Source organism: Ceratotherium simum, chromosome 6 (genome assembly GCF_057802395.1).
Source record: "Ceratotherium simum simum isolate JZ-2026a chromosome 6, ASM5780239v1, whole genome shotgun sequence".
NCBI lineage: Eukaryota > Metazoa > Chordata > Mammalia > Perissodactyla > Rhinocerotidae > Ceratotherium > Ceratotherium simum.
This window is the reverse complement of record NC_141905.1, coordinates 53292890-53317757: the sequence shown is the minus strand read 5'-3', so window position 1 is coordinate 53317757 and position 24868 is coordinate 53292890. Positions and strand designations below refer to the sequence as shown.

General features: G+C 37.1%; 1 protein-coding gene across 3 annotated transcripts in view; it reads left to right on the top strand.

Annotated features, from left to right (window-relative positions):
• The window catches only part of CPEB3 (cytoplasmic polyadenylation element binding protein 3), a 178141-nt gene that overhangs the window by 90429 nt on the left and 62844 nt on the right, over positions 1–24868 (top strand). For all 3 annotated transcript variants that reach the window (XM_004427827.3, XM_087432272.1, XM_087432273.1), the window contains exons 5-6: positions 14928–15095; positions 17070–17159. In XM_004427827.3, the coding sequence (XP_004427884.1) occupies positions 14928–15095; positions 17070–17159 (258 nt within the window). The remainder of the gene's footprint in view (positions 1–14927; positions 15096–17069; positions 17160–24868) is intronic.

Here is a 24868-nt window from a genome sequence, read left to right as displayed (position 1 = left end):
GGGATGGGACCAACAGCAAAAGTGCATAAGGAAGTTTTTTAGGAAGATAAACTGTTCTATATCTTGATTACGATGGTAGTGGTTACATGACTATATATGATTGCCAAAATTGATCAAACTGTATACTTACAGTAGATGAGTTTTATTGAATTTAAATAATACTTCAACTTAAAAGAAAAAAAGAATAAATGCCTTAAAGCCATGTGGACCTAGATTCAGTCCCAGCTCTGCTGTTTAGTAGCTGAATAACCTGAGGCCAGTCATTCTCTCTGGGCCTCAGTTTGCCCATCTGGATATATATATATTATGATAGTTGCTTTGGGAATTAGAATAGATATGTTAAGCGTTTAGCATATAGTGCCTGAAGCATGGTAAAATATCAGTAGGTTATTATATTTTACTTTATGGTATTTCTTCTCCTTTATAAAGTATGTCAGTAACACTAGCATTATGCTTGTCAGTTATTAGTGTTACTTTTTAGGCTTGCAAATGGAATGGAAAGAAGATTTTCCTGAAAAAAATGGGTAAGAGTCAAAACGAGAGAAGGGTAGGAAGAAGGGATTTTAAAATGTCCAAATACTTTATGTGAATGTAGCAGATGAAAATGTATCCCATCCCTTCAAGCATCATTTTACCTGCTAAGTTCATGTTGTTTATGGATAAATTGATCTTTTCAATTATAATTTGCCAGAATTGAGAATCACCAGGCTAAAATTATCTTACCCGCCATTGTAAAGACAAAGATAGAGGAGGAGCATTTTTTTTTTTTTTATGAGGAAGATCAGCCCTGAGCTAACATCCATGCCAATCCTCCTCTTTTAGCTGAGGAAGACTGGCCCTGGGCTAACATCTGTGCCCATCTTCCTCCACTTTATATGGGACACCACCACAGCATAGCCTGACAAGCGGTGCCTCGGTGCCGAACCTGGGCCGCCAGCAGCGGAGGCTTGCACTTAACCACTACGCCCCGGGGCCGGCCCTGAGAAGGAGCATTTATGGGATAAACTCCATCACTTCTCCTCTTTGAGAATTTACAATCTAATTAGGGAAAAGGGGAAATTTTCGTACTAACTTTAAGATCTTAACCCATCTTAGGTAGAATTTTTTACATGACTAATACTTAGATAGAAGCTGAAAGGGACCGTTAGATGTTTGAATAGAATTTAATTTTGCCTACTGAAGTGGTATTCAAAAAATGTTTGCAGGGTGTTTTTAAGAAACTGATTTTATTGCAAGGAAAGTAACAATTTGTTGTTACAGTTGACTTTTAACAGTCTTGACAGATATTTCCAAGCTGCTTAGTAAAATGTCGTACTAAGGTATGTGTATCCTGTTCATTTGTTTTTCGTCAGTACAGCATCCCAGGAACTCTGCTTGTTTCTGAAATGGTGCGTGCTACTTTGATCCACAATAGAATGGAGATCTCTGTGTGTGTGTGTGTGTGTGTGTGTCTCTTTCTCTCTCATTTTTGAGCCTCTATGGTGGAATCTGTATATGATGTTGCTTTGCTTAGAGAAACTTCAGCAAATTTGGATGAATCCATGTAGTTGCAGAGTTACTTTAAATTTTAAAATCAGATCATAATATGCCCTTGGGGAATCACGTGTATGAGTGCAGCCATTTAAAACTGAGTGCAGGCCAAGTCATAAAGAGTAACAGATGATCCATTTTACAGTGTTTCTTCATATGCCTAACAAAGCACCGTACCATTAACATGAGAGTGCCATTCACAGTGTACTAGTCATTGATCATGTAAGCTTATTTTCATAATAACTTTGTCATATCCCACTGCAAAGTACATGTACCTTTTTCTATGTATTCTCATGGATTGAAAGTAGGTCTTTAATTTTTCTCACTTTTGGATTATTCTGGTTTATGCTTTAAAGACTAAAAAAATGTTAGCATTTTGGATTTTCTACATTAATCTTATAACCTTTCATCCCAGGGAACCAATCTAAAATATTTGTAATGTTTTATTTTTTTGTTGAAGTATAATATACATACCAAACAATGCACAGATTATAAATGTATAGCTTGATGTATTATCATAAATTGAACACAACCATATAACCAGTACCTAGATCAAGACCAAAACTGTATCAACATGCCAGAACCCCCTCAGGTTCCCTTCCAGTCAATACCCCTAGCTAAGGGTACCACTGCTTTTACTTCTAAAAATTAAATGTAATTTTTTATGAGGTCTAAAATTGTTTAGTACATGTGAAACACTAGAATAATTTTGTCTGTGATGATGATGATTGAGAATCAAGAATTAAAGTTCTTGGAGGAAGTAGATAGGATTTTGAAAGTATATCACATCTTGCTATCTCTAGTATAAATTTATACTAGTATAGAATATATTATTTAGATGGAATTAGTCACATTACTCTCTTTTTTTCCTATGTGGGATTGTTTTGTGGTGGCTCGTATAGTTTATATATTCAATATTCTTTTTGTTTAAAAGTCATATTTGTTCTCAGGGGAAAGCACTACTTTTGTGCTCCTAAATTTCTCTCCTTGGTGTCTATTTTATTACCTCTCCTTTAGGGAAGAGTTTGACTCTAATAAGTCTATTTGCAAATGGCCTCATATGAGCAAATTTTTAATCACCAACAGAGTTGACCTACATTCTAAAGGTCATCAAGGCATGTATTACTCCCTCCCTTGATTGCACACTCATCTAACAAGCCATATTTGTTGAATACCAGCTTGGTACAGAGCATTCTGCCAGGTGCATTAGAGGATATTAAAAGGAGTACAAAATATGGACCTTGCCCTCTAGAAATTTAACAGTATGGTGAGATGGTTGGAAGTGTGCACTCTGGAGCCAGAGTGCTTAGATTTATATTCCAAGTCCACCACTTCCTAGCTGTGTGATTTTAGGCAAGATATTTAATTCTGTGCCCCATTTCCCTCATCTGTAAGATGAGGCTAATAAGAATACTTAGTTCATAAAGTTGTGACATATTAAATGATATTAATATATGTAAAGCATTTTAAACTGTTCCTGGCGCATAGTAAGTACTCATTAAGTTTAAGCTGCTGTAATAACAATCACTATAGGGATCATAGATAAAATACTGAAATTAGGACCAAGGTAGCACATAATTAAATGCCACAATGAGTGATGAAAGCAACTTGAGGCATCTCAGATCACTTCTTTAAATTGGCTGCCTCTTCCATATGTCATCTTGCCACCATGATATCAGAGTCCCCAGGCTGACATGAACCAATTTACTGTCTTTGATTAGAAATGGAAAAGGAGAAGAATCTATAAAAATCATGAACTGTTTAAGGAAGCTTTGATTAAAACTCTCAAGTATGTCTCTTGCAATTCTTCACCCTCTCCCCAATTCAGGATGCTCCACTCCACCACCAAGCCTGTCTGGGTCTATTCACTTCATGTTCTCTTATTACCTGAATATTTAGCAGTTGAAGACTTGAGTGAACAGCATTCTCATTTATCTTTTAGAGATGTTAAGGTCTGATGACTCATTTGTACCTAGTATTGTAATCAGACTCTTTTTCATTGAGTATCTGGCCAGAAATCAGATAATGAAAGAACAGAAATTTGTTGTTTGGAAGAGAAATGAGTAATTTTGAAATACAGCATGTTTTATTTCCTCTCTAAATAGAGGTTTTGCAGTTGGGGTATTGGGCAGCATGACATCATTGTGGATGGGGGAAGGAACAAAGAAATAAGTGGTAGGATGTCAAAACTTGTTTAATCTCTTTTTAAGTGTTGTCCATTAGTATTAATTTACCCATATTATTATAAATGAAATACACTTCTTGGGAGGCCAAGCTAGGAAACTAACTACCATTTATTATACATTCTGTGGGGAGATGAATTCCAAGTTCCACATAATGAAAAGTGCAAAAGTTCCTTAAAATTTTTTTTTTTTTGGAATGCATTCCCTTTGTAAGTGATATAAACAGTAATTGCTATGTAAATTCAGAAGAGATTTTTTTCATTGAGAATTATAGTGATGGAAGGAGCTAGGGAGCAAGTAGGGCTTGAACTGGATAATCCTTTTTAATGTTTGTATAAAGGGAAAGTGAAGAGGCCGAAGTTATGTAGGCGAGGGTGAGTATGATATCTGAAGAAATGTGGAAACTAGTAGAAGATGAGACTGGCCAACTGGCATTTCAACTTTCTAGCTGAAAAGTCTGAATTCTTTTCCTAGGAGAGAAATAGTTTTTAGTACTACCTTATACTGTAAATGTAACCCCAAATTATCCTTGTTTTTTGCTTTTAAGTTAATATTATGACATTTTGTGCTTTAAAAAATGGATTAGAGTTCTCATTTATTTTTATAAAATTTGGGGTTTCAAATTTGAAAAACTTTCCACTTTGAAAATCCTTTTAGATGACAGGATCTCCTAGCAACATATGTATGATACCACAGTCTAGCTCTATTAAACATTGTCACAATGCATTCTGTGGGCCTTGAGTTTTGAAGGGGAAGAATATTTTCAAAGCACTCTATTCTTCAGCATGCCCTGGGATTACCTAGTACCTTAATCCCTTTCTACTTTTTCAGTTCACATTCTAGATGAAAAAGATATTTTTTTCCCCCATCAATGATACTGTATGGAAAGTAAATGGGGAAACTAAGAGAAACTTCACTGAAAATTTTACAGAAACGCATTCTGTAAAGCAAGAGTTACTTGTGTGTAAAATTTCTATACAATTTTCAGGGGACTCTCTTTATGAAGTGTGTGTGTGTGTGTGTGTGGGTGGGTGGGTGGGTGTGTAGAAATTCAGAATCACCACCACTTGCTACAGTTTTTAATTATTTAGAATGAATGGTTTTTTTCTTTAAAGTAATGTCTGATGGTAATATGTAGTACAAATGAAGATTTATAAATCTGAAAAAATTTATAAGAACTCTATTTCTCTATATCTGATATAGATAATGGGCCACAATATAAATCCTTATAAGACTTGTTAAACTTAAGCACCCATTGTATCTTTTCTAGTGGCTGCCACATCCAGTTGAATTTCTCTTTAAGATTTTGATTTAACTTGTACTTCATAAAGGTTTTTTTAATATATGTCTGCAGTCAAGTTGAGCAGTATCTCCAGATTAATTAATTCTGAGAATACGTAGACAAAGCTTGTTGAATATTTTTTATTTCTAAATTCACCATTTTGATACAAATACCCATGGTTTTCTTCTGTGTTTACATGCAGCCAGGAGCTATGGGCGGAGACGAGGTAAATTTTTTTTGCTTGCCAAATTGTGAGTAAATATGAGTGCGTGTGTGTTTATACTTGTGTGTGTATAAAACAGTAATTATTGTATGGTATGATGTTCTAGCTTAATTATTTTAGAAAAATAATTCTCTTATCACTTTCATTATAATTATTTTTCATTGTTAGTTGGTAATTTGTTCTTCTAATCCTAATAAAGACATAGCAAAGACTATTTCTACCTGGAAATTTTTGTTATGTGGTTTATTGTAAATGATCTTGAGGGAATAAAGGCCAGTCATACATATTTTTTTGTCCTGTATCCACTGTGTTCTTTTCATGCCACTTAGAAGGCAGAAGTTAGGTTTTAGAGGGAAATTCTTGATTTTAGTAGGTTGACTGGTGAATTTTTTTGTGTTGCATTCAGAGGTAGATTTACCTTGAAGCTAAATTAGGCTTAAGTTTCAGGGACCTTCACTTTCATGGGCCTCCTCCAAGATCTTTACCTTATTTTTATGTTTTTTCTTAAAGAGGAATCCCCAACTTGTGTAGGCTCTAGGCCCCATAAAACTTGCATTCTTTCCTGGTCACACTCAAACAAAATAATATTGCTTTCATTTGTGTAATGCTGTAACCTTTCTAAAGCATTTCCATATCTATGATTTGTTTAAATAATGTTACGAAATAGGTAGAGTAAGCCTAATGTAGTGGAAAGAGTAGAGTCAAAGACCTAGGTTGTGATCACTGCTTTATCACTTATGTCTGATATCCTCGTCTGTAAATTATGAGGTAATAAAATCAATCTTGTCCAACTTCAAGAGTGTTAGTGAAGTTATAGTATAAAAAATGGGAGAGGAAAACCTATCTATGTAAACTAAAAGCATTCTATAAATGTAAGTTGCTTTGGTGTTCATTTGCAGAAGGTAGGAGAGATGAAGTAATTTACTTACTGTGTTCTCAAGTTCAAGTCAGAGCTAAGTCTGGAACTTTTGTCTTTTGGCTGCTTGTTGGGTGATGTTCACTGTTCATCAGGCTGTCTCGGACTTTGTAGTTGAGTCCTGAAGAGAAGATAATAATATTAAATTCATAGTATTTTATTATTTATTCCACAGTAAATATGAACCTAATATGTATTTGAGTTACCACTGAAACTTTCTTCCATGGTGGAATCATATAGTCTGTTTTGTTTTCATAGTGACGAAAAACGTTTGTGTAGTTGATTATTTTTTAACCCTAGAAATAAACACCATTTAAGATTTTTTAAACTTTCTTATTATTTTTAAATTTCAAGGGTAGAAAATAATATTACTAGAAATAATTTTGTACCATATACATTTTTTTCATGTTGCTAAAAAATTGATCACTCTCAGGAAGGAATAGGGAATGGACCATTTTACATGGAAAATAGACACCATCTGGAGGGTAGACAGCAGGGACTAGCCTCTCCTCTTCTTATGCACTGATCAGGCACCAGATCTTGTCAATATTTTCGCTCTAGTTTCTCAGGCCTCATCCCTCCCCTTCCATTTCTATTGTTTCATCTTTCCAAAACAGCACTTTGTCCACGTCACCCACGTCTCCATTCGGGATCCCCATCTTCTGGGTTGTCCTGTTTCACCAGCGTCATCATCTCCATTATTCCCACCTCACGTTCCCCTGACCAATCCCTGTGCTTTTCCACTGTCTGGCCATTGCAAGTACTGTCCACTCTTCCTCTCATTTACTTATCTAAGGCCTGTCCTTAGTTCATGCATTCAAGCCTAATTCAAGTCTTACCCAGGAAGCCTTGCCCAGTGGCCTTGCAGGCAGTGTTTTCCTCTGCACCTACTGTCTTACATTCTTCCTGTCTTTTCTGTATGCCCTGTTTCTTCAACTGGAGATAAATTCTTTGGGGAAAGTTCTCTCTTGTGCCTAACACTGTGACCTACATGTAGTTAGTACTTATTAAATGCTTATCGATGAGGATTCTTTTGAAGTAACACTCCATATCTATGGAGACCAGAGTTTGGCATCATATTTTTTTAAATATTTTATTTTTACAAATTATAGTCTATTAAATACTAAACATCAAGAATATAATATCACCTATAGTTTCTAAACTCCTGAAAAAATAATTACTCTTTCTATTTTCATGTTACCTTCCCCATATCTATTTTTAAGCTTTAACTTAATCATTTTCAGAAGCCATGATCATCTTTGCATCAAGTGCTAAGCTAAACACTGCCTAGAATGACTTGGTCCTTGCTTTCTATAAGTCTGTGTTTTGATAGTTGTAGATGAAGAAGATAATGAGAAAAGTGTGTGTGTGTATGTGAGAGAGAGACAGAGACAGAGAGACAGCGTGCGTGCGAGAGCACTAAAAGACTGATGTTGACTTTCTGTAATGAGAAAAGAACAGGCAGAAAAATTTTGTTCCATGCTCTCATTTAGTCCTCTATTCCCAAAGCTGAAAAGGAAGAAAAGTCATCTTCCTCAAATGTAGTGACATTGCCATGTGGGATGGGGCAAGTGTACCTTATATCCACTCTCATTCCTGGAAATATACTCATCTGGGCCAATGCCGCATAGCATAAATTTGACGAACTGGCAGATTTCCTCATGTCGTTTATTTGTGTGATCAAGGATTATATTAATGCTTGAATTCTTTCCTCCAAACAAAATTTAGACTTTCCCAAAAAAATATAAAAAGTGAACTTCCTGATGTATGTTACTTTACCTATGATTAAGATTTAGCTGTAACTCATATTCTATGCATTACGTATACATGTTGGTAAATATTTTAGGAATAGAAAGCAAAGGGAAGCAAAGGGAACAGTTTTGAGGTCTGTTACCAAGAATTAGGCCAGTGGAATCTTTCACCTCTCCTGATAAACCTGGAAAAGCTTCCTGGAATAGGTAGAATTTCAGGAACTATTTGGATGATGGAAGAGGAGTGGGAAGCAAAGCATTCCAGGTATGTGACTCAACTCAAAAGAAAGCTTTGAGGTGAGATTGGCATGACCAGATGCTTGGAGCATATGTCCCTGAGTGTTTGCAGTGGGGGCCAGCTGGAGAGGAGAGTTGGCAATGAGATGGTCTGTGCTGCTCTGATGAATGGTTTGTGAAACAGAGGATAAGACTCCTAGACACACAGATATGTCAGGCTTTAGAAAGAGGGTTTCATGATACAAGTAATGAAAACAGGAGAGAACTTGGACATCAGTCGAAGGCTTAGATGGGGAAACAAGTATTGGAGGGTAGACTCTTTGGCAAACCAAGTGCTTCCAGTGGTATAGTTGAACTAATAGTAGTGTAGAAGAAGAATTAGGTGTAAAAGAATGGAATTTGAAAATGAATATTGATTGTATATAAAGTATTTAAATATCCAATTATATTTCCCATGGATACCCACTTTTATTTTAGAGATGTGTTCCAGTAGACAAATGTTGATTACCCTTGTGGAATCAAAGTGACACCCAAGAATCTTACCATTTCTTTCTGGAGTATTCTGGCTTTCACAACCTGTGATATGTTGTGTAACTATAGCCCCTGTTAGAAACTAGTATCATATGAAATCTTTGCCTACACGTTTAGCAGCACACCTGATTAAAATATTGGTTGTGTTTTTCATTTCACATGAGTTTTTCTGGTCTCTGAGAGACTTTTGTCCATAAGTAGACATGTTGGTTGTGCCAGTGCTCTTGATGTTTAACTTAATTTCTTAGTTAAAGAACAGCAAGGAAAATATGAAAGATCCTTTTAAACAATGTAAATGAGCAAATACAAAGAATTATTGGAGTTACTATTGGATTGGAGTTACTATTGTAAAATGTACCTCTGTGTATATTTAATCCATAAAAAATCTATTGACATTAATGGATGACTTGACAACAAAGGTTCTAAAAATCCAGTGAAACAAACTTCTGTACCAAGTTGGGGATGGGTCTTTCTGCTAAAAGCCTGTGCAAGAGAGGAGAGACCCGCTGTATCAGTGAGACCATGGCACAAACATGCCATCCTATTAATTCAAACCCAGTTATGTGAGCTTTCTTGTCTAAAGGAATGGGTGATCCCAGAGTGAAACATGGATAGCTAAAGAAATTTCTGAGTGTTTAGGGTTATAATATATGAAATGTTACTACTTACAGTAATAGGAAAATTTGAGCACAGGAGATGATGAGGGGAATAAGATCACTAGTTTTTCACTTTTGCAAGAAGTTGCTCTGGGAGGGGCCTAAAGAAATAATGAGCTGTCCACCCTAATTTCACTAATTAAGTGTTCATGTGCTTACTATAGGTCAGAAGCTGTGCTAGACTCTAGATGTATTCTGTCTCCCTACTGAGTGTTCACTCTAGTAGGAGAGAGACAATAAATAAATGAAACAAATATTTTTATACTCAAAAGTTGTGCTAAGTACTAGGCAGGAGAAATGGGAGGTTCTCTCTAAAATAGAATGGTTTTCTCTGGAGAAATGTCATTTAAACTAAAACCCAAATGATGGAAAGACAACTATCTTTAAATAAATTTTTTTATTGTGGAAATTTTCAAACATACATAAAAATAGAATAGTTTAATGAGCTATATTCCCATCACTTAGCTGCGATGATTATTAACATTTTTGCCAATTTTGTTTCAAATATTCCCTCCCTTTTTTCCCTTAGAATATTTTAAAGGAAATTCCAGACATCAGAAGACAGCTATTTTAAGAGGCTTGAGGCTAAGTACTGATAAATGCTACAACATTGATAGACCTTGAAAACATTATGCTAAGTAAAGAAGGCAGTTACAAAAGATCATATATTGTATGAGTCCACTATTATGAAATGTCCAGAATAGGCAAATCTATTGAGACAGAAAGTAGACTAGTGGTTGCCTAGGGTTGAGAGAGTTCAAAAAAATGGAAAGTGACTGCTAATGGGTTAAATGGATGAGTTATGTGGTATGTAAATTATATCTCAATAAAGTTGTTATTAAAGGGGAAGGGAGGCTTGAGCCAAGAAAGGGCTTTGTGTGTTTGAGGAAGTAAATAGAGCCCAGAATGGCTGAGCTTGATGGGAGAGAGAGGAGGGTGCATTTAGATGAGGTTGGAAGGATATCTGATCTTGCTGGAATTCAGCTCCTGGTAAGGATTTTGAACTTAGTCCAAGTACAAGAGGAAATCTATGAGTGTTTTAAAGCAGGGTCAAGTGATCAGATTTATGTTTTTAAAAGAGCATGCTGGCTACTGTTTGGAGTGGAGTGAGAGAAGTAGGTTGTCTAGTTCGGAATGATGGTAGTAGTCTAGGCAAGACTTGATGGTGTTTTAGGATACAGTGATGGCAATGGAGGTGGAGAGAAGTGAACAAATGGAAGATATGTTCTGGAGGGTAGAATCAAACCTTCTTAAGGGCATTAGATTGAAGAATTGAATGTGGAGAGTAAATAAGGGGGAAGACTCAAAAATGACGTTCAGGTTCTAGCTTGAGCAGTTGGGTGAATTGTGATGCCATGTACTGAAGTGAGACTGAGAAAGAATAGGTTTAAGGTAGATGTCAAGAGTTCATTTATAAACACATTAAGTTTGTGATGCCTAAGAGATACTCACATAGTAATACCAAGTAAGATGTATTTTTATCTATTTGTTTATTAGAGTTTATAAAAGATTTTTGTGTAATAAAAGGAATGCTGCTGGCCCCAGAGATTTGAAAACCATTCATCTAGTTTAAATCTCTCATTATGTAAATGAGACTCAGATAAATGAATTGTCTTGTCCAAGGTCACAAAGTAAACCCTAGGCTGGAACCTGACTGTCTTGACTTCTAGGCAGTTTTTTTCTTAGAAGAGTCGTGCCTCATAATCCTTTTTTTTTTTTAAACCCCCATAGTGGCTAATTTCTGAGCTAGTTGCAAAATTGTCATCAGATTAAGTACATCTTACAGATTGGGCTCTGAGGAGCCCATATTCTTAGTTCTTACACACAGTTAGAGAAATATCACGTTATGTGTGAATTCTTAGTGGTTTCATTTACAAGGGCAACTTTATTACTGAAGGCTCTGGTACTCTAAATACTAATAATAAGACAGAGGTTTGGTTTTAAAACCTTGGAAAGTTTCTTAAGTACTCATAACCAATTTTTTAAAACAGTCCAAATTTTTACAATTAACTCTTGCTTTTATTTTCTTTGCCAAAATACTCTTGGGAAAGCCGTGGTTATGTTGGCCGTGCAGAAAGAAAGTTCTCTTTGTTCCAGAATGTCTTAAACATCCGCTTCTTCTCTTTCTTCACTGCTCTGGTTCAAGACATCCTCATCTCTCATCTGGAGATTTCTTCAGACTCTCACCTCATCTGCCCTCTCGCTGGGTGCAGATTGCTGGTGGAGGTGATGGTAACTATTGTAGGATTTGGGGTAGAGGGAATAACATGGTCAGAGGCATCTGAGAGAAGTCATTCTGATAGGTTGGAAGATGGATTAGATGGGAATATCAGAGTCTCCAAGGAGTGAGTGTAGTTCAAAAAAAGCTAGTATTAGAATGAAATATTAAATTGGGAAAATGGGGAAATTTCTTATTGGTTTTGTAATATAGAGTGTAGAATGTAATGCTTGAACAAATAGAAGCAATAGAAAAGGTCTCAATTTTCTAGGATGTGGTCCCGTCTCTTGCCATTCTCACACTTATGTATTGTGTTTCAGCGTGTACTTACGGCGCATGTCTTTGCACATACTGTTGTCCTTTCCTGGATGCTGCTTCACTTTTACCATTTATTAAATATCTTTTATGTGCCCTTATTAGGACATGAAGATACAGTGGTGAACAAGATTAAATTGGTCCCTGTCCTAATAGAGTTTACAGTTTAATGGGATTTGAGAATGAGATACCAAATAAAAACCCATATGATAGTGTAGTGGTAAACGGGAAAAGTGTTAGGTAAAGTGCTGTCAGTGGATTGAAAAGAGGATCTAACCTAATCTAGAAGGTCAGGAAAGTTCCACCTGAGGAAATGACTTGTCAGCTGAGGCCTGAAGAATTAGTAGGAATTAACTAGAAAACTGAGGAGTTGGGAAGAGAGTGTTTCTTTTGGATAGGGGGAACACCTTGTCCTTAGGGCCTGAGGCAAGAAGGAATAATCAGGAAATTCAGAAGAGGTCTGTGTGATTGGAAGTTAGTGAACCAGAGGGAGAGGCAGCCACTATGATGTAGAAGAGGTAGGCAGAGGCCTTACAGTTTACAGTGATTTTTTTTACTTTATCTAAAAGGCAATGGGAAATTATTGAGGGGTTTTAAGAATAGGGGTGAAGAGTTTGGGTATGTTCAGATTAATATTTGAAAATGGCGACTCCAGCTATTTTATGGAGGCAGCATTGTGGGGTATCAGGTAGAAATCAGTAGACTAAACGGTCTTTTTGTACAGACTCATTAGACTTTTGGTTCAGGGGAGAGATGATGGTGATCTGGACCAGGGTGTTAGGACTGAAGATGGGGAGAACTGAATGGATTGAAGAATTATTTTGTATCTTGAATTGGTAGGACTTAGTGAGAGAGAGATTAGATGTGAAGTATGAAAGAAAGGGAGATGTCAAGGATGACTCCTAGATTTCTGGATTCAGTTGGGTATTGATAATAGTCATTTTTATTAAGATTGCAGAGAATGCTAGAGGAGCAGGTTTGGAGGGAAAGATCAAGAGCTGTTTTGAAAGTTCTTTCTCTGTGGATTCTTATTCTTTACCTTAAAAACTCCCCCATCCACAAGATTCTGCTCAAAATTGCCCTCCTGTAAAATCACATTAAAGGTCTCCCCCCGACCCCGACTCCACCATCCCATAGGGCAGTAGATTGTGCTTTTGTGTTGTGTCACTTGGTAAAGTCTTCTCTTAATACTTATCTCTCTACTTTATGATTATGTACTTGCCTATCTCTCTCATCAGACCTGATTTCTTTGGCAGGGACTTCCAAATAACTATCTTATTTGTTTGGTCTTCCTGGAATGTGGATAAATATTTCTTCTAGTGTTTTCCACTGAGTTATGTATGTTAAAGTTTCCTTTATCTTAAATCTATGTAATGCTGTATTAAGTTAGTTTACTGCAGAACTTTTCCCAGCCTTTTGTATTCTAATGTGGATTGTGAATCTCTGGAAAGGGCATAAGGTGTGCAGTATTTTCCAAAATTGTTTGGAAAGTTCCCCCTCCCCTCCCAGCAGCTTTTGTTTTCTGAGCATCTCATGTTGCTTGTAGTGAGGGTAAGAGGTGGAAATAGGAGCACTGCATGGGAAATGCTGATTTGGGCATGTGCCTGTCACAGAGTAGGCACATAATTCACTGAGTGTGGACTATGTGAAAAGCAAACCTGACGGCCGTAGGAGAACATCTCTGGGTGTCTTTGGGAAGCTCATTTTGCCTATAGTTGCTGCAGATCTGTTTCTTTTACCTACAGTGATCAAAACAGACATCAAGAGATGAGAATTTACTGTCTGTTGTTTGTTCCTGCCAGGCTAAAAAAGCTAGGTAACATGAGGTGACAAATTTTCTTCTGTTTCTTTGTAGCTCGGCTGGGAAGAGCTAAACAAAAAATTCTTTGGTCCTTTTATTTATTAACTCCCGACATCAGAACAGTGCCTTTCTTACACCACCTGGGTTGTTCATAAAATAAACAAAGTTATTAGTAACTTTTTTTTTGTAAAAGAAATAAATGTTCAGTATTTTTCTAAGGCTATTTATATTCTGTTTTAAAGAGTTGGCTGTAGTGACGCAGAACCTAGGTTTCGGAAATATCGACAGGATAGACCAAATGGGGAGGACACTATTCTTTTCTTGAAGAGTGTGTGAATTTATTTTGGAGGGGAATTTTTCTTTATTTCAAAAGTTAGAGTGCTCAAGACAGTTCTTTTTTAGAGTGGAACTTAGCGGAAAGTTTTACCAGGAACTCACTGACTCAAACAGGAAATTTGTTTTTAAACTTAGATTTTATTTTGTAATGCTGGATGGCATCATTGTGTTACATTTATTAACAGACTAACTGCTGGTATCTTACAGTCGTGTGGAGTGGGTAGGTGCCTTTGCTCTACAAACTTTATTTGGCTATAGAGTTAACTATGAAAATAATTTTTTAGAGTGATATAAAATATGGCCTAGATTAGTAGGGTAAAGATGTCATAAGCACATCTACATCTGTACTCCCACATCTTAATTTATATGTTTTCCTTTACTTGTCCCACCATTTATTATTGCAGATGTTTATTCCCAGGTTGGAATAGCTTGGAATGGCAGGGAAAACTTGATCATCTATAATCTTGCTATCAGAGAAGTTATCAGCCTCTGTCATCAGTTTAATATTCTCTCAGCTATCAGGGCCGATCTTTAGAACTAAACTTCTGAGGTCACCGTAAAGAGCAAATAAAAATCTGTGAATAAAGATTACTTTTCCGTTTATTTTAAGAAATGCCTGGGGAAAGGAAAAATAACTGCTGAATACTTTTAGCAGCAATGATAGGGACTGTATGAGTAAAATGTAGTGAATTTTTAGCAACAACAGCTGCAATTTTTGATGCTTCTTCCTTAGTATCAATCGAGTCTTTTTGGTGCTATACATACCTTTACACAAAAATGACGTTATAAATTTGTCTAGACCTGGTAATCTGCAGTCGCTCATTCTATTGAAAAAGTCACAGCTCAGGCTACATTTTTTTGTATGCTTCATTCTGTACTTTGGCTCCTAATAAAGCATTTGTTGTCCAGGAAAATAATTTTAACTAGAAACTCCCACATTTGTTTCAGGTCGGTCTTCTCTCTTTCCCTTTGAAGATGCCTTCCTGGACGACAGTCATGGCGATCAGTCCTTGTCATCTGGCTTAAGTTCTCCCACTCGCTGTCAAAATGGGGAACGAGTAGAACGCTACTCGAGAAAGGTGTTTGTTGGGGGCCTTCCTCCCGATATCGATGAAGGTACTATGCGTTCATTAATGACTTTATAAAGGCCAGGTTTGTTTTTTGTGTGATCTGCCTCTCCTCTCCAAGGCAGCTGTAGGACATTCATATCTTAGTGTGCAGATGAGAATATTTGATAGGTGAGGAAGTAATGGGTTGTGCACTTCAGGTCGCCTGTTCATACATGTTCATACTTAGCAGTCTCCCAACAGCTTCCCATTTCCTAGTTATTAATTTGGGGATAAATTTTAAAATAATAGTGAGAGATACTATTTATGAAACTCTTACTTTAAGCCTAGTATTGTACTAAGTGCTTCACATTACATTATCTCATTTAATCCCAATAGCTATCCATACCCATAGTTGGTAAGGCATATCTTACCAACTCCATCTTATAGATGAGGAAAGTGAGGATCAGACAGAAACAATTTGTCCCGGTTATGTAGCTAATGGTGCAGTTGGAACTCAAAATCAGTCTGATTCCAGAGCTTTTGCTCATGTCCGTCACACATACTATCTAATATTTTAATATAGATACCTATTAATGAAAAGCCCCCCTTGCCTTTAAAAGAATGAAGACTAATTAGAATTTTTCTTGATGTATATTTGAGATACTGCCAGTCCAAAAGTGAATTTTCACTTATGCCTAAAGCCAGTCAGTCAGCACATAGTAGGTTGTCAATAAATATTTGTTGAATGGACAAATGAAATAAAACTGTGACAAAGTTAATTTAAGGGAAAAAACAACATCTCTAGTTCTAGTAGGCTTTGTATCTACTAAGAATAATTGTTAAAGCAGGGGCCGGCCCGGTGGCGTAGCAGTTGAGTTTGTGCATTCCGCTTTGGCAGCCCGGGGTTCACTGGTTCAGATCCTGGGCGTGGACCTACTCACTGCTCATCAAGCCATGCTGAGGCGGTGTCCCATATAGAAGAGCTACAACTCTACAACTATGATATACAACTATGTACTGGGACTTTGGGGAGAAAAAAGAAAAAAGAGGAAGATTGGCAACAGATGTTAGTGCAGGGCCAATCTGAAAAAAAAAAAATTGTTAAAGCAGAGTTGTTTTGCCAGCATTATTCTAGCTATGACATTTCTCTAATTTATTGTAACTTTCTTTTTTTTCATGATGAGAGAAGAATAGTCTCTAAAAATAGTTTTATTTTAGACTTAACTGCTTTAAAGTTGTACATAGCTGGAGACTCATTTTCCTTCAAACTATTCTTGTACTAGTGTTAATCTCATCTATCAATTGGATTTTTCTTTAAGACAAAGTTTTGATCATGGCTGAGGGAATGGCAACTTAAACTTGAGGAGGAGCTAAGTTATAACCTTTTGCTTTAAGTCAAAAGTCAGAAGGAAAAGATAAATTTATTGAGCTATAACTTTTGAAATATTTTCTGTATAGCATGTGTAGTAGGTATGTGTGAGAGAAAGAGACCATTGGCTTTTAACTTTTTCTAATCACCAAATAGAATTACCTACTTATTACCCCTTCTCACCAAAAGAATCATATCTATTTCTAAAATAATCTTGGAGACTAATAAACTTAGATTAATAATAATAATCTAAGATTAATAATCTTAGAGATCTTAGAGATTTTTTTCATATGAATGAAAGCATATTTTAAATATTTTGTATACTTTTGCCTTTTTTCTAAAAACAGAACATTCCTATTTTTAGAGTCTCCTTTTTCCTTGGCAGAGAGGTCACCTTAGCTAGTGTCACATTTTTTCTTCCAAATTCTTTATATCAAATTTATTGGCAGTGAAGGGAAATGAATTATAGTTAGAAACACATTCTGCATGATTGAAAGTGAATAACCAAATGTACTCCCCAAACAATGGTATTTCGCTTAGTAGGTTTGACTTCTGTAAGTATGCTTTAGAAAATAGCTCTCAAAACATTTTTTAAATAAAAAGACATGTTTTATTCTATTCTGTTTGCAATATTTATTTCTCTTTTACTAAGATTCCTTCTTTGTTTTGTAGATGAGATCACTGCCAGCTTTCGCAGGTTTGGACCTCTCGTCGTAGACTGGCCTCACAAAGCTGAAAGCAAGTCATATTTTCCTCCTAAAGGTAATGCACATTAAATGTCTCTGGTGCCTGCCTGTTGCTCCTAGCGTGACGATTCAATAAAAGGCAGCCTTTTAACTCTTGAAATAGCTGTTGACTTTTTTTCTCTCAATTAAGAAAACATTTTAATGTTGATCATCTTTTTGTATCTTACTGTTTCCACCTGGAGACTATTCCCCCAGGAGCACACTGATTGTTTCGTGGCATCTATTTTATTGACAGTGAGGTCCTGTGTGTCTGTTGTGAATGAACCTGGTGCTAACTTTACATTATTTGAGAGAAAAGATCTAGGGTTTTGAGGAATGTCAGTGATGGAAGAGGAAAAGATTATTTAGAGTCGGGTTTTTTTTTGGTGAGGAAGATTAGCCCTGAGCTAACATCCGTTGCTAATCCTCCTCTTTTTGCTGAGGAAGGTTGGCCCTGGGCTAACATCCGTGCCCATCTTCCTCTACTTTATATGTGGGATACCTGCCACAGCATGGCTTGATAAGCGGTGCATAGGTCTGCACCCAGGATCCGAACCTGCGAACCCTGGGCCGCCAAAACAGAGCGTGTGAACTTAACCGCTTAGCCACCGAGCTGGCCCCTAGAGTTAAGTTTTATTTGTATCCCATAGCCTTGTGGTTTTATAGATCTTATAAACCCCAAACTTGGAAAACCTAGTGGCAGAAGAATGATGTTGTATGAAATTACCTTTATCCATATCTGTATCTTAAGTGACTTGGCCTGTTAAGGGGTAGAGGGCAAACTAGTAAAGGACTCTTCACATGAGCTTGCTTCCCTTATTTTTGGTAGACTTCTTTGATAATTTATAAAGCCGTGAAAATATGTTACTTTGTTCATAGTTTGTTGTTTCTGGGGAATCTAGGGAAGTTGTCTGATGATATTAACTCTGAGTATGTTTCTAGATTTATATAGAAGAGTGTTTTGAGTTAAAAAGGAAATTTTCTTCTTGTTTTATGTTCTGTAGATATATTTCAAGGGTGTCTTTTATCTCTAAAGAAATGTTTTTTGATATGTATTATTTTGTAACATTACTCACTGCAAGAAGATGGAGTCAAAATACTTGTCCTTCCTGTACTTTGTACAGGGATCAAATTATAGCTTAACCTGGGAAAGGCAAGTGGCTTCCTTTTATGTCTGGTTTAATTGGTTTGTCTGTCACCTATACTTCTCACTCTCTTTATAACCTATGAAAATAAGTTACTAACTAGAGGGCTGTTTACTTTTAACATTCTTCTGTTAATTCTTTCCAAGAATTTTTAAAGTTAAAAAATAAGTTTTAGATTAATCAGAAAAGATAAAAATCATCATGCTGATTATTTCAGTGAAGGAATGTCTTCACCACTTTGTGGTGCACGTATGGCACTGTGTAAAGACTCATGTTTAAAACATGTTTCTAAGAGTGCTAATAATTTGTTGAATCAGCTAGTGTTATTTCACCACACTGTGCTGCATGTAATACGCCCTTGTAAAGTCACATGTATAAAAAGATGTTCCTGAGAGTACTAGTGGCACAAGTGAATCAAGACAGTGTTGTTTCAATGAACGAATGTGTTCATGACACTGTGGTGCATGTAGCACACTCTGTAAAATGACATGTATAAAAGATATTTCTAAGAGTGCCAATTGAAAAAAAATCATCATGTCAAGAAGGTTGTAAAAATGATTCTGGGGGCCGGCCCCGTGGCTTAGCAGTTAAGTGTGTGCGCTCCGATGCAGGCGGCCCGGGTTCGGATCCCGGGCGCGCACAGACACACTGCTTCTCCGGCCATGCTGAGGCCGTGTCCCACATACAGCAACTAGAAGAATGTGCAACTATGACATACAACTATCTCCTGGGGCTTTGGGGGAAAAATAAATAAATAAATAAAATTATAAAAAAAAAATGATTCTGGGATAAAAGGTGTCAGATGATCATTGTAAAAAATAAAAACTAAGATAGACATATGTATATGGTCATGTCCAAAGGAAATTATCCCAAATCTACCTCTACCAGAAATGATCGAGGTTGGCCCAGTGGCGTAGTGGTTAAGTTCACATGCTCCACTTCAGTGGCCCGGGGTTTGTGGGTTTGGATCCCGGGCACGGACCTACACACCACTCATCAAACTATGCTATGGCGGCGTCCCACATACAAAATAGAGGAAGACTGGCTCAGGGGCAATCTTCCTCACCAAAAAAAAAAAAGAAATGATCACTGTATACATTTTATTAAATATCCTTCTGATATCTCTTTATGAATATATACATTTATATGAAAGTTTATATTTTACATAAATGGGATCACAGTATATGTGTTATACAAAACTTGCATTTTCCCGCTAGCCATGTCAATATCTTTCTACATTATCATTAATGACCTTATTTTGTTTAATTAGTCCATTTAAGTTGCTTTTAGCTGTTTGCTCTCATGGATCATGCTTCAGTGAATATCCTTGTGCCTTCATCTTTTTGCCCTTTTATAATTATCTCTTAGGGTGAACTTCCCAAAGTGAAGTACATACTTATACAGGACGCCAAGCTGCCCTTAAGGAAGATCATACACATTTATGTTCCCACCAATAGTACCTGATTTACAAAACTCAGTTTTATTGAGGTCTGGAGAAATGACTCTTTTTCATTCTTTGGCAATCTGATGGTTAAAATAACATCCTTTTTTGGCGTTTTTGTCCCTCTTTACTGGCCATTTGAATTTATTTTACTTTTTTACATTGACTACTCATTTCTGTCTGCAATTTATTTTGGAGTAAGACACAAGAAAGGATCCAGCTTTATTTTTCCTGGTTGCATGCCAGTCATTCCAAAGGTCATTTATTGCCTATTCCATTTTTTTCTCATTGATTTGAATCATTAGAAATAAATATTGATTAAAAGGTCATCTCTTCTGTTTTTCAATGGAATGCACAAGTTTCTCTGAAACTACTCTATCTAGTATGATAGCCACTAGCCACATGTAGCTAATGAGCACTTAAATGAGACTAATTTGAACTGAGATATGCTGTAAGTGTAAAATATACATTGGATTTCAAAGACTTAGTTTAAAAAAAAGGTAAAAGATCTCAGTAATTCTGTTTACATGTTAAAATGATAATTTTTGGGATATGTTGGATTAAATGAAATATGTTAAAGTTAACTTCACCTGTTTCTTTTTACCTTTTAAAATGTAGATATTGGAAAATTTTAAATTACATACGTGACTCATATTTCTATTGGACAGGGGCCAACGTACTACCTGTTTTTGTATAGCCTGCAAGCTAAGGATAGTTTTTATATTTTTAAGGGTTGTAAAAACATACACTACAAGAAGAGTATGTAACAGAGACTATGTGTGGCCCTCAAATCCCTTTTCAGAAAGTTTGTTGACTCCTGCTCTAAAATAAGCCCAGAAAACTGCTCATTCAGTTCTGAGACATCAAATAACAAAGGAGGCAGTTTATTTCAGAGGGAGTCTATATATTTGCAGACCTAATTCTTTTTTTTTTTTTTTTTTTTTTTAATACTATTGTTCTTTTTTTTTTTTTTATAATTTTTATTTTTTATTTTTTTTCCCCCAAAGCCCCAGTAGATAGTTGTATGTCATAGTTGCATATTCTTCTAGTTGCTGTATGTGGGACGCGGCCTCAGCACGGCTAGAGAAGCAGTGCGTTGGTGCACGCCCGGGGTTCCGAACACGGGCCGCCAGCATCGGAGCACACGCACTTAACCGCTAAGCCACGGGCCGGCCCCAGACCTAATTCCTAAATTTTGTTCTTCTATTGAGTCAAATGCTTTGCTGCAATCTTTACCTATTGGTCAGTTGTGTCCTATAATGTAAAACAGAATAAGTCATCGTTGTGACATCTGTCTCTTGGTACTTAAAGGACTATCAGTTTCTCTTTAAATCTTCTCTTTTCTAAGCTAAACATTTTTACTTCTGTCAGTCATACCTTGTGTCTTATGGTTTCTAATCATCATTCTTCTTGTCTTCTTTTTCTGTATATATGTCATGGTTACAATATCCTACTTAAATTTGTTACTGAGAATTGAACAGAGAACATTTGGGTTGGTCTGAGCAATACAGAGTTTAGCAGCTCTATGAACTCATACTTTTTGGTACCACTCCTATATAACAGCATTATAATATAGAACCATAAAATATTAGAGGTAATGCCCTTATTTTACAGCTGAGGTCAAATGTTGAGATGGACCAGTGAGAGCCAGACCAAGAAGAGAATCTAAATCTCCTGATTCTGGTCCTCAGGTTTACATCCTCAGAGAGCAGATTGCCTTTCTGGTGATTGGGGTCAGGGAGGAGAAATAATTATTATACTGTTGGCCCCTGTTGTGTTTTTCTCTCAGCTAAAGTCTGAAGGTTGACCTATTTTGGGAGGACCAAAAGAAATTTGATGTTATTCCAAGATTGAAGTAACTTTGAGAATCCATGCCCATTGCTTTGAATGTTGGGAACATCTAAGTAATTCCCCCCAAATTGTTCTGTGACTTCTTAATAATGCCTCCTTGTACTTTTTCTGCTTTTCCTTAAATTCCTTAGGGTTTTTTTGTGTGTTTGTGAGGAAGATCAGCCCTGAGCTAACATCCATGCTAATCCTCCTCTTTTTGCTGAGGAAGACCGGCTCTGAGCTAACATCTATTGCCAATCCTCCTCCTTTTTTCACTCAAAGCCCCAGTAGATAGTTGTATGTCATAGCTGCACATCCTTCTAGTTGCTGTATGTGGTATGCGGCCTCAGCATGGCCGGAGAAGCGATACGTCGGTGCGCGCCTGGGATCCGAACCCGGGCCGCCAGTAGCTGAGTGCGTGCCCTCAACTGCTAAGCCATGGGGCCAGCCCCATAAATTCCTTAGGTTTTAATTCAAGTCTGTGCCTTCTTGGTAATGCCCTTCTTGCTGATTGTACTTTTCTTTAGGTCATCTCAGGTTGATCATCAGGTACAGTTTGTTTGGCTGTATGTTTTAGGCTTATATGTAAATAGACAGGAAAATTTGAACCATCCCCCATTGAACCCTTCGGCCTTTTTCTCAGAAAGTATATGCCTAATGAAATAAACAGAACGATTCATCCACCCAGCAGGTTTACCTGTGCAAATGTGGAGTAGGGTTCATAAAACCATGACCATTTCAGTGAACTGTGGAGAGCTTAAAGTCAACATAGAGAAACAGTGGCCAGGCACATCAATTGTCCCCTTAAATGTTGTTGGGCCAGCAGAGTGGGAGGTGATGGAGACTGGGGATCTCTTCAGGACAAAGGCCACTGAGGCATTTGATCAACCATTTGAGGATATGCAGAGTTCCCTGGATCAATTTGTCTATGGCCCACAAGCAAATAATTGCTTGTTCTCCAGAGCACCACTGAGAACATGGAAGGTGTGGGAAGGCAGGAAGTCAGAATGTGTGTCTTCATGATTTGGTCTCAGACTTTATGAACTTATAGTCCTGTAGGGGAGAGAAGAAATTAGATAGTCACAAAAATAAACACAATTGCAAACTGTGATAATTCTGTAAAGGATAAATAGAGAATGAGACTCTAAAAAGAATGAGAGACTCTAAAAAGAGGACATCAATTTAGATTGGAGATATAGAGAGAGCTTCTCTGAGAAAATGGTAGTTAAGCAGACCTAAAAATTGAAGAATTAGTGGAAAAGTATAGGGAAGCAAGTTCCAAGCAGGGGAGTACCATATGTGAAAGACTGAGTATGAAAGGGCTTTAGTACCTTTGAAGAAATGAAGGAAGTATGATTGGAATGTTATGAGGGGGAGAAAATGATGCAAACGAAAGAGTCTTGAAGAAGTAGGATTTTTTTTTCTTCCCTATTGATCTAGTACCCCAGAGAGAGTGGACGTGAAGGCATTTGTGTGTTGTTTGTCTTTGGAGTGGAAGAAGAATGGAGTTGGGTTGAGTAGAAATATCAGTTTAAAATGCTTTCAAATAGCTGTTGATAAAATTGAAGCAAAGTCTTGCTTTGTGTTTTCTCCATTTAGTTCTTGATGATGAAAAGGAATGCAACTGTAGTCAAAATATTGAAAAAAAGTTTCCTGAGATTGCATTCGCTTGCTTTTTAGTTTTGGAATAGTAGAGTTAAAATTGTGAGTGCTGGAAAGAGAGGTGCTCCCGAATGTTAGGATATGAACCAAATCCCACATTCGTACAGAATACTAACCAATATTATGATGTTTATAGTAGCTTGGGTGCACGTAATTTAAAGTTGTTATTGAAAAGGGGTGGTGAGGGCCGGCCCCGTGGCTTAGCAGTTAAGTGTGCACGCTCCGCTGCTGGCGGCCCGGGTTCGGATCCCGGGCGCGCACCGACGTACCGCTTCTCCGGCCATGCTGAGGCCGCATCCCACATACAGCAACTGGAAGGATGTGCAGCTATGACATACAACTATCTACTGGGGCTTTGGGGGGAAAAAAGATAAATAAAAAATCTTTAAAAAAAAAAAAAGAAAAGAAAAGGGGTGGTGAGAGAACAGAGTAATGCAAACAGAGGGCTTAGGTCTTGGTGCAAATGATCATGCGGCATTGGGAATATCACTCCATCAAATATTTGTTGCATGTCAGTCTCTGGAAGAGTCTGTATTTGGCCTCGTTGAGAATCTAAAGAAGACGCCATTCTTGTTTTTGAGAAGGCTGCAGTTTCCTAGAGGAGACAGGAAAACACAGATGTGAAACATTAAGACCATGGATTCTGGAACTAGACTTTTTGGGCTCCCCCACCTATTAGTTGTATGACCTTAGGCATGCTGTTTAACCTTTCTGTGCCTTAGTTTCATCACCTGCAAAAGAAGGATAATAATAGTACCTACGTCATAAAGTTGTGATAAGGATTAAAATGAGTAAATCCATGTGGAGTGCTTAAAACAGTCCCTGCATATAGTGGGTATTACGAATGATGTTGTTATTTTTATTAAAGTACAGATCAACTTATGGTTAATGACAAGTGAGCAAAAAATATTCCAGGCATCCAGAGTGGGGAACAGATTACTGTAGACTGTACAAGACCTTGATCTTCAAAGCTAGGCGGGAAAAGAATAGGCAGAAATTGCAGGGGGCTGGAATTAGGATAGCTGACATTTACTGAGGGCTTGCTCTGAGCTGGGCAGTGGGTTACTATTTTCTGTGGTTAATCGCTTTTAATCTTCCCAACTCCACGAGGTAGGCACCTTTAGTATTCCCATTTTATAGAGGAAGAAACGAGTTTAGAAAAAGGTAATTTGTCCAGTCGTGTGTTAAATGGTAGGACTCGGATTTGAGCCTAAACAGGTTGACCTCAGAGCTCAAGATTCTTAAATATTGCACTATTCTATTCTCATTTGGGAATAAGAATGGCCCAGAGGTAGGCAGCAGGCTTTAATTAAGGCAGGGTTATGTTGTAGCCTGACTGACAGGCCTAGGACTTGGGCCAAGTAACGGTGATCAAGAATATAGGCTCTGGAGGAAGCTGCCTGGGTTGGATGCCTGTTCCACTACTTGCCATCTCTGTATCCTTTGGCTAATTATTAATCTTCCTAAATCTCTATTTTTTTTTTAATCTACAAAATGGAAATAATAATCGTGTCTACTTCTGGTTTGTTATGAGGATTAAATGAGAAATGCACGTGGAATACTTTCACAGTACCCAGATATTGAAGGCTGCTGCTGCTGCTTTTTTTTTTTTTAGCAACAGAGAGGTTGAGTTTTTTTATTTGATTTTAGTTTTTTAGCCAGGGTCAG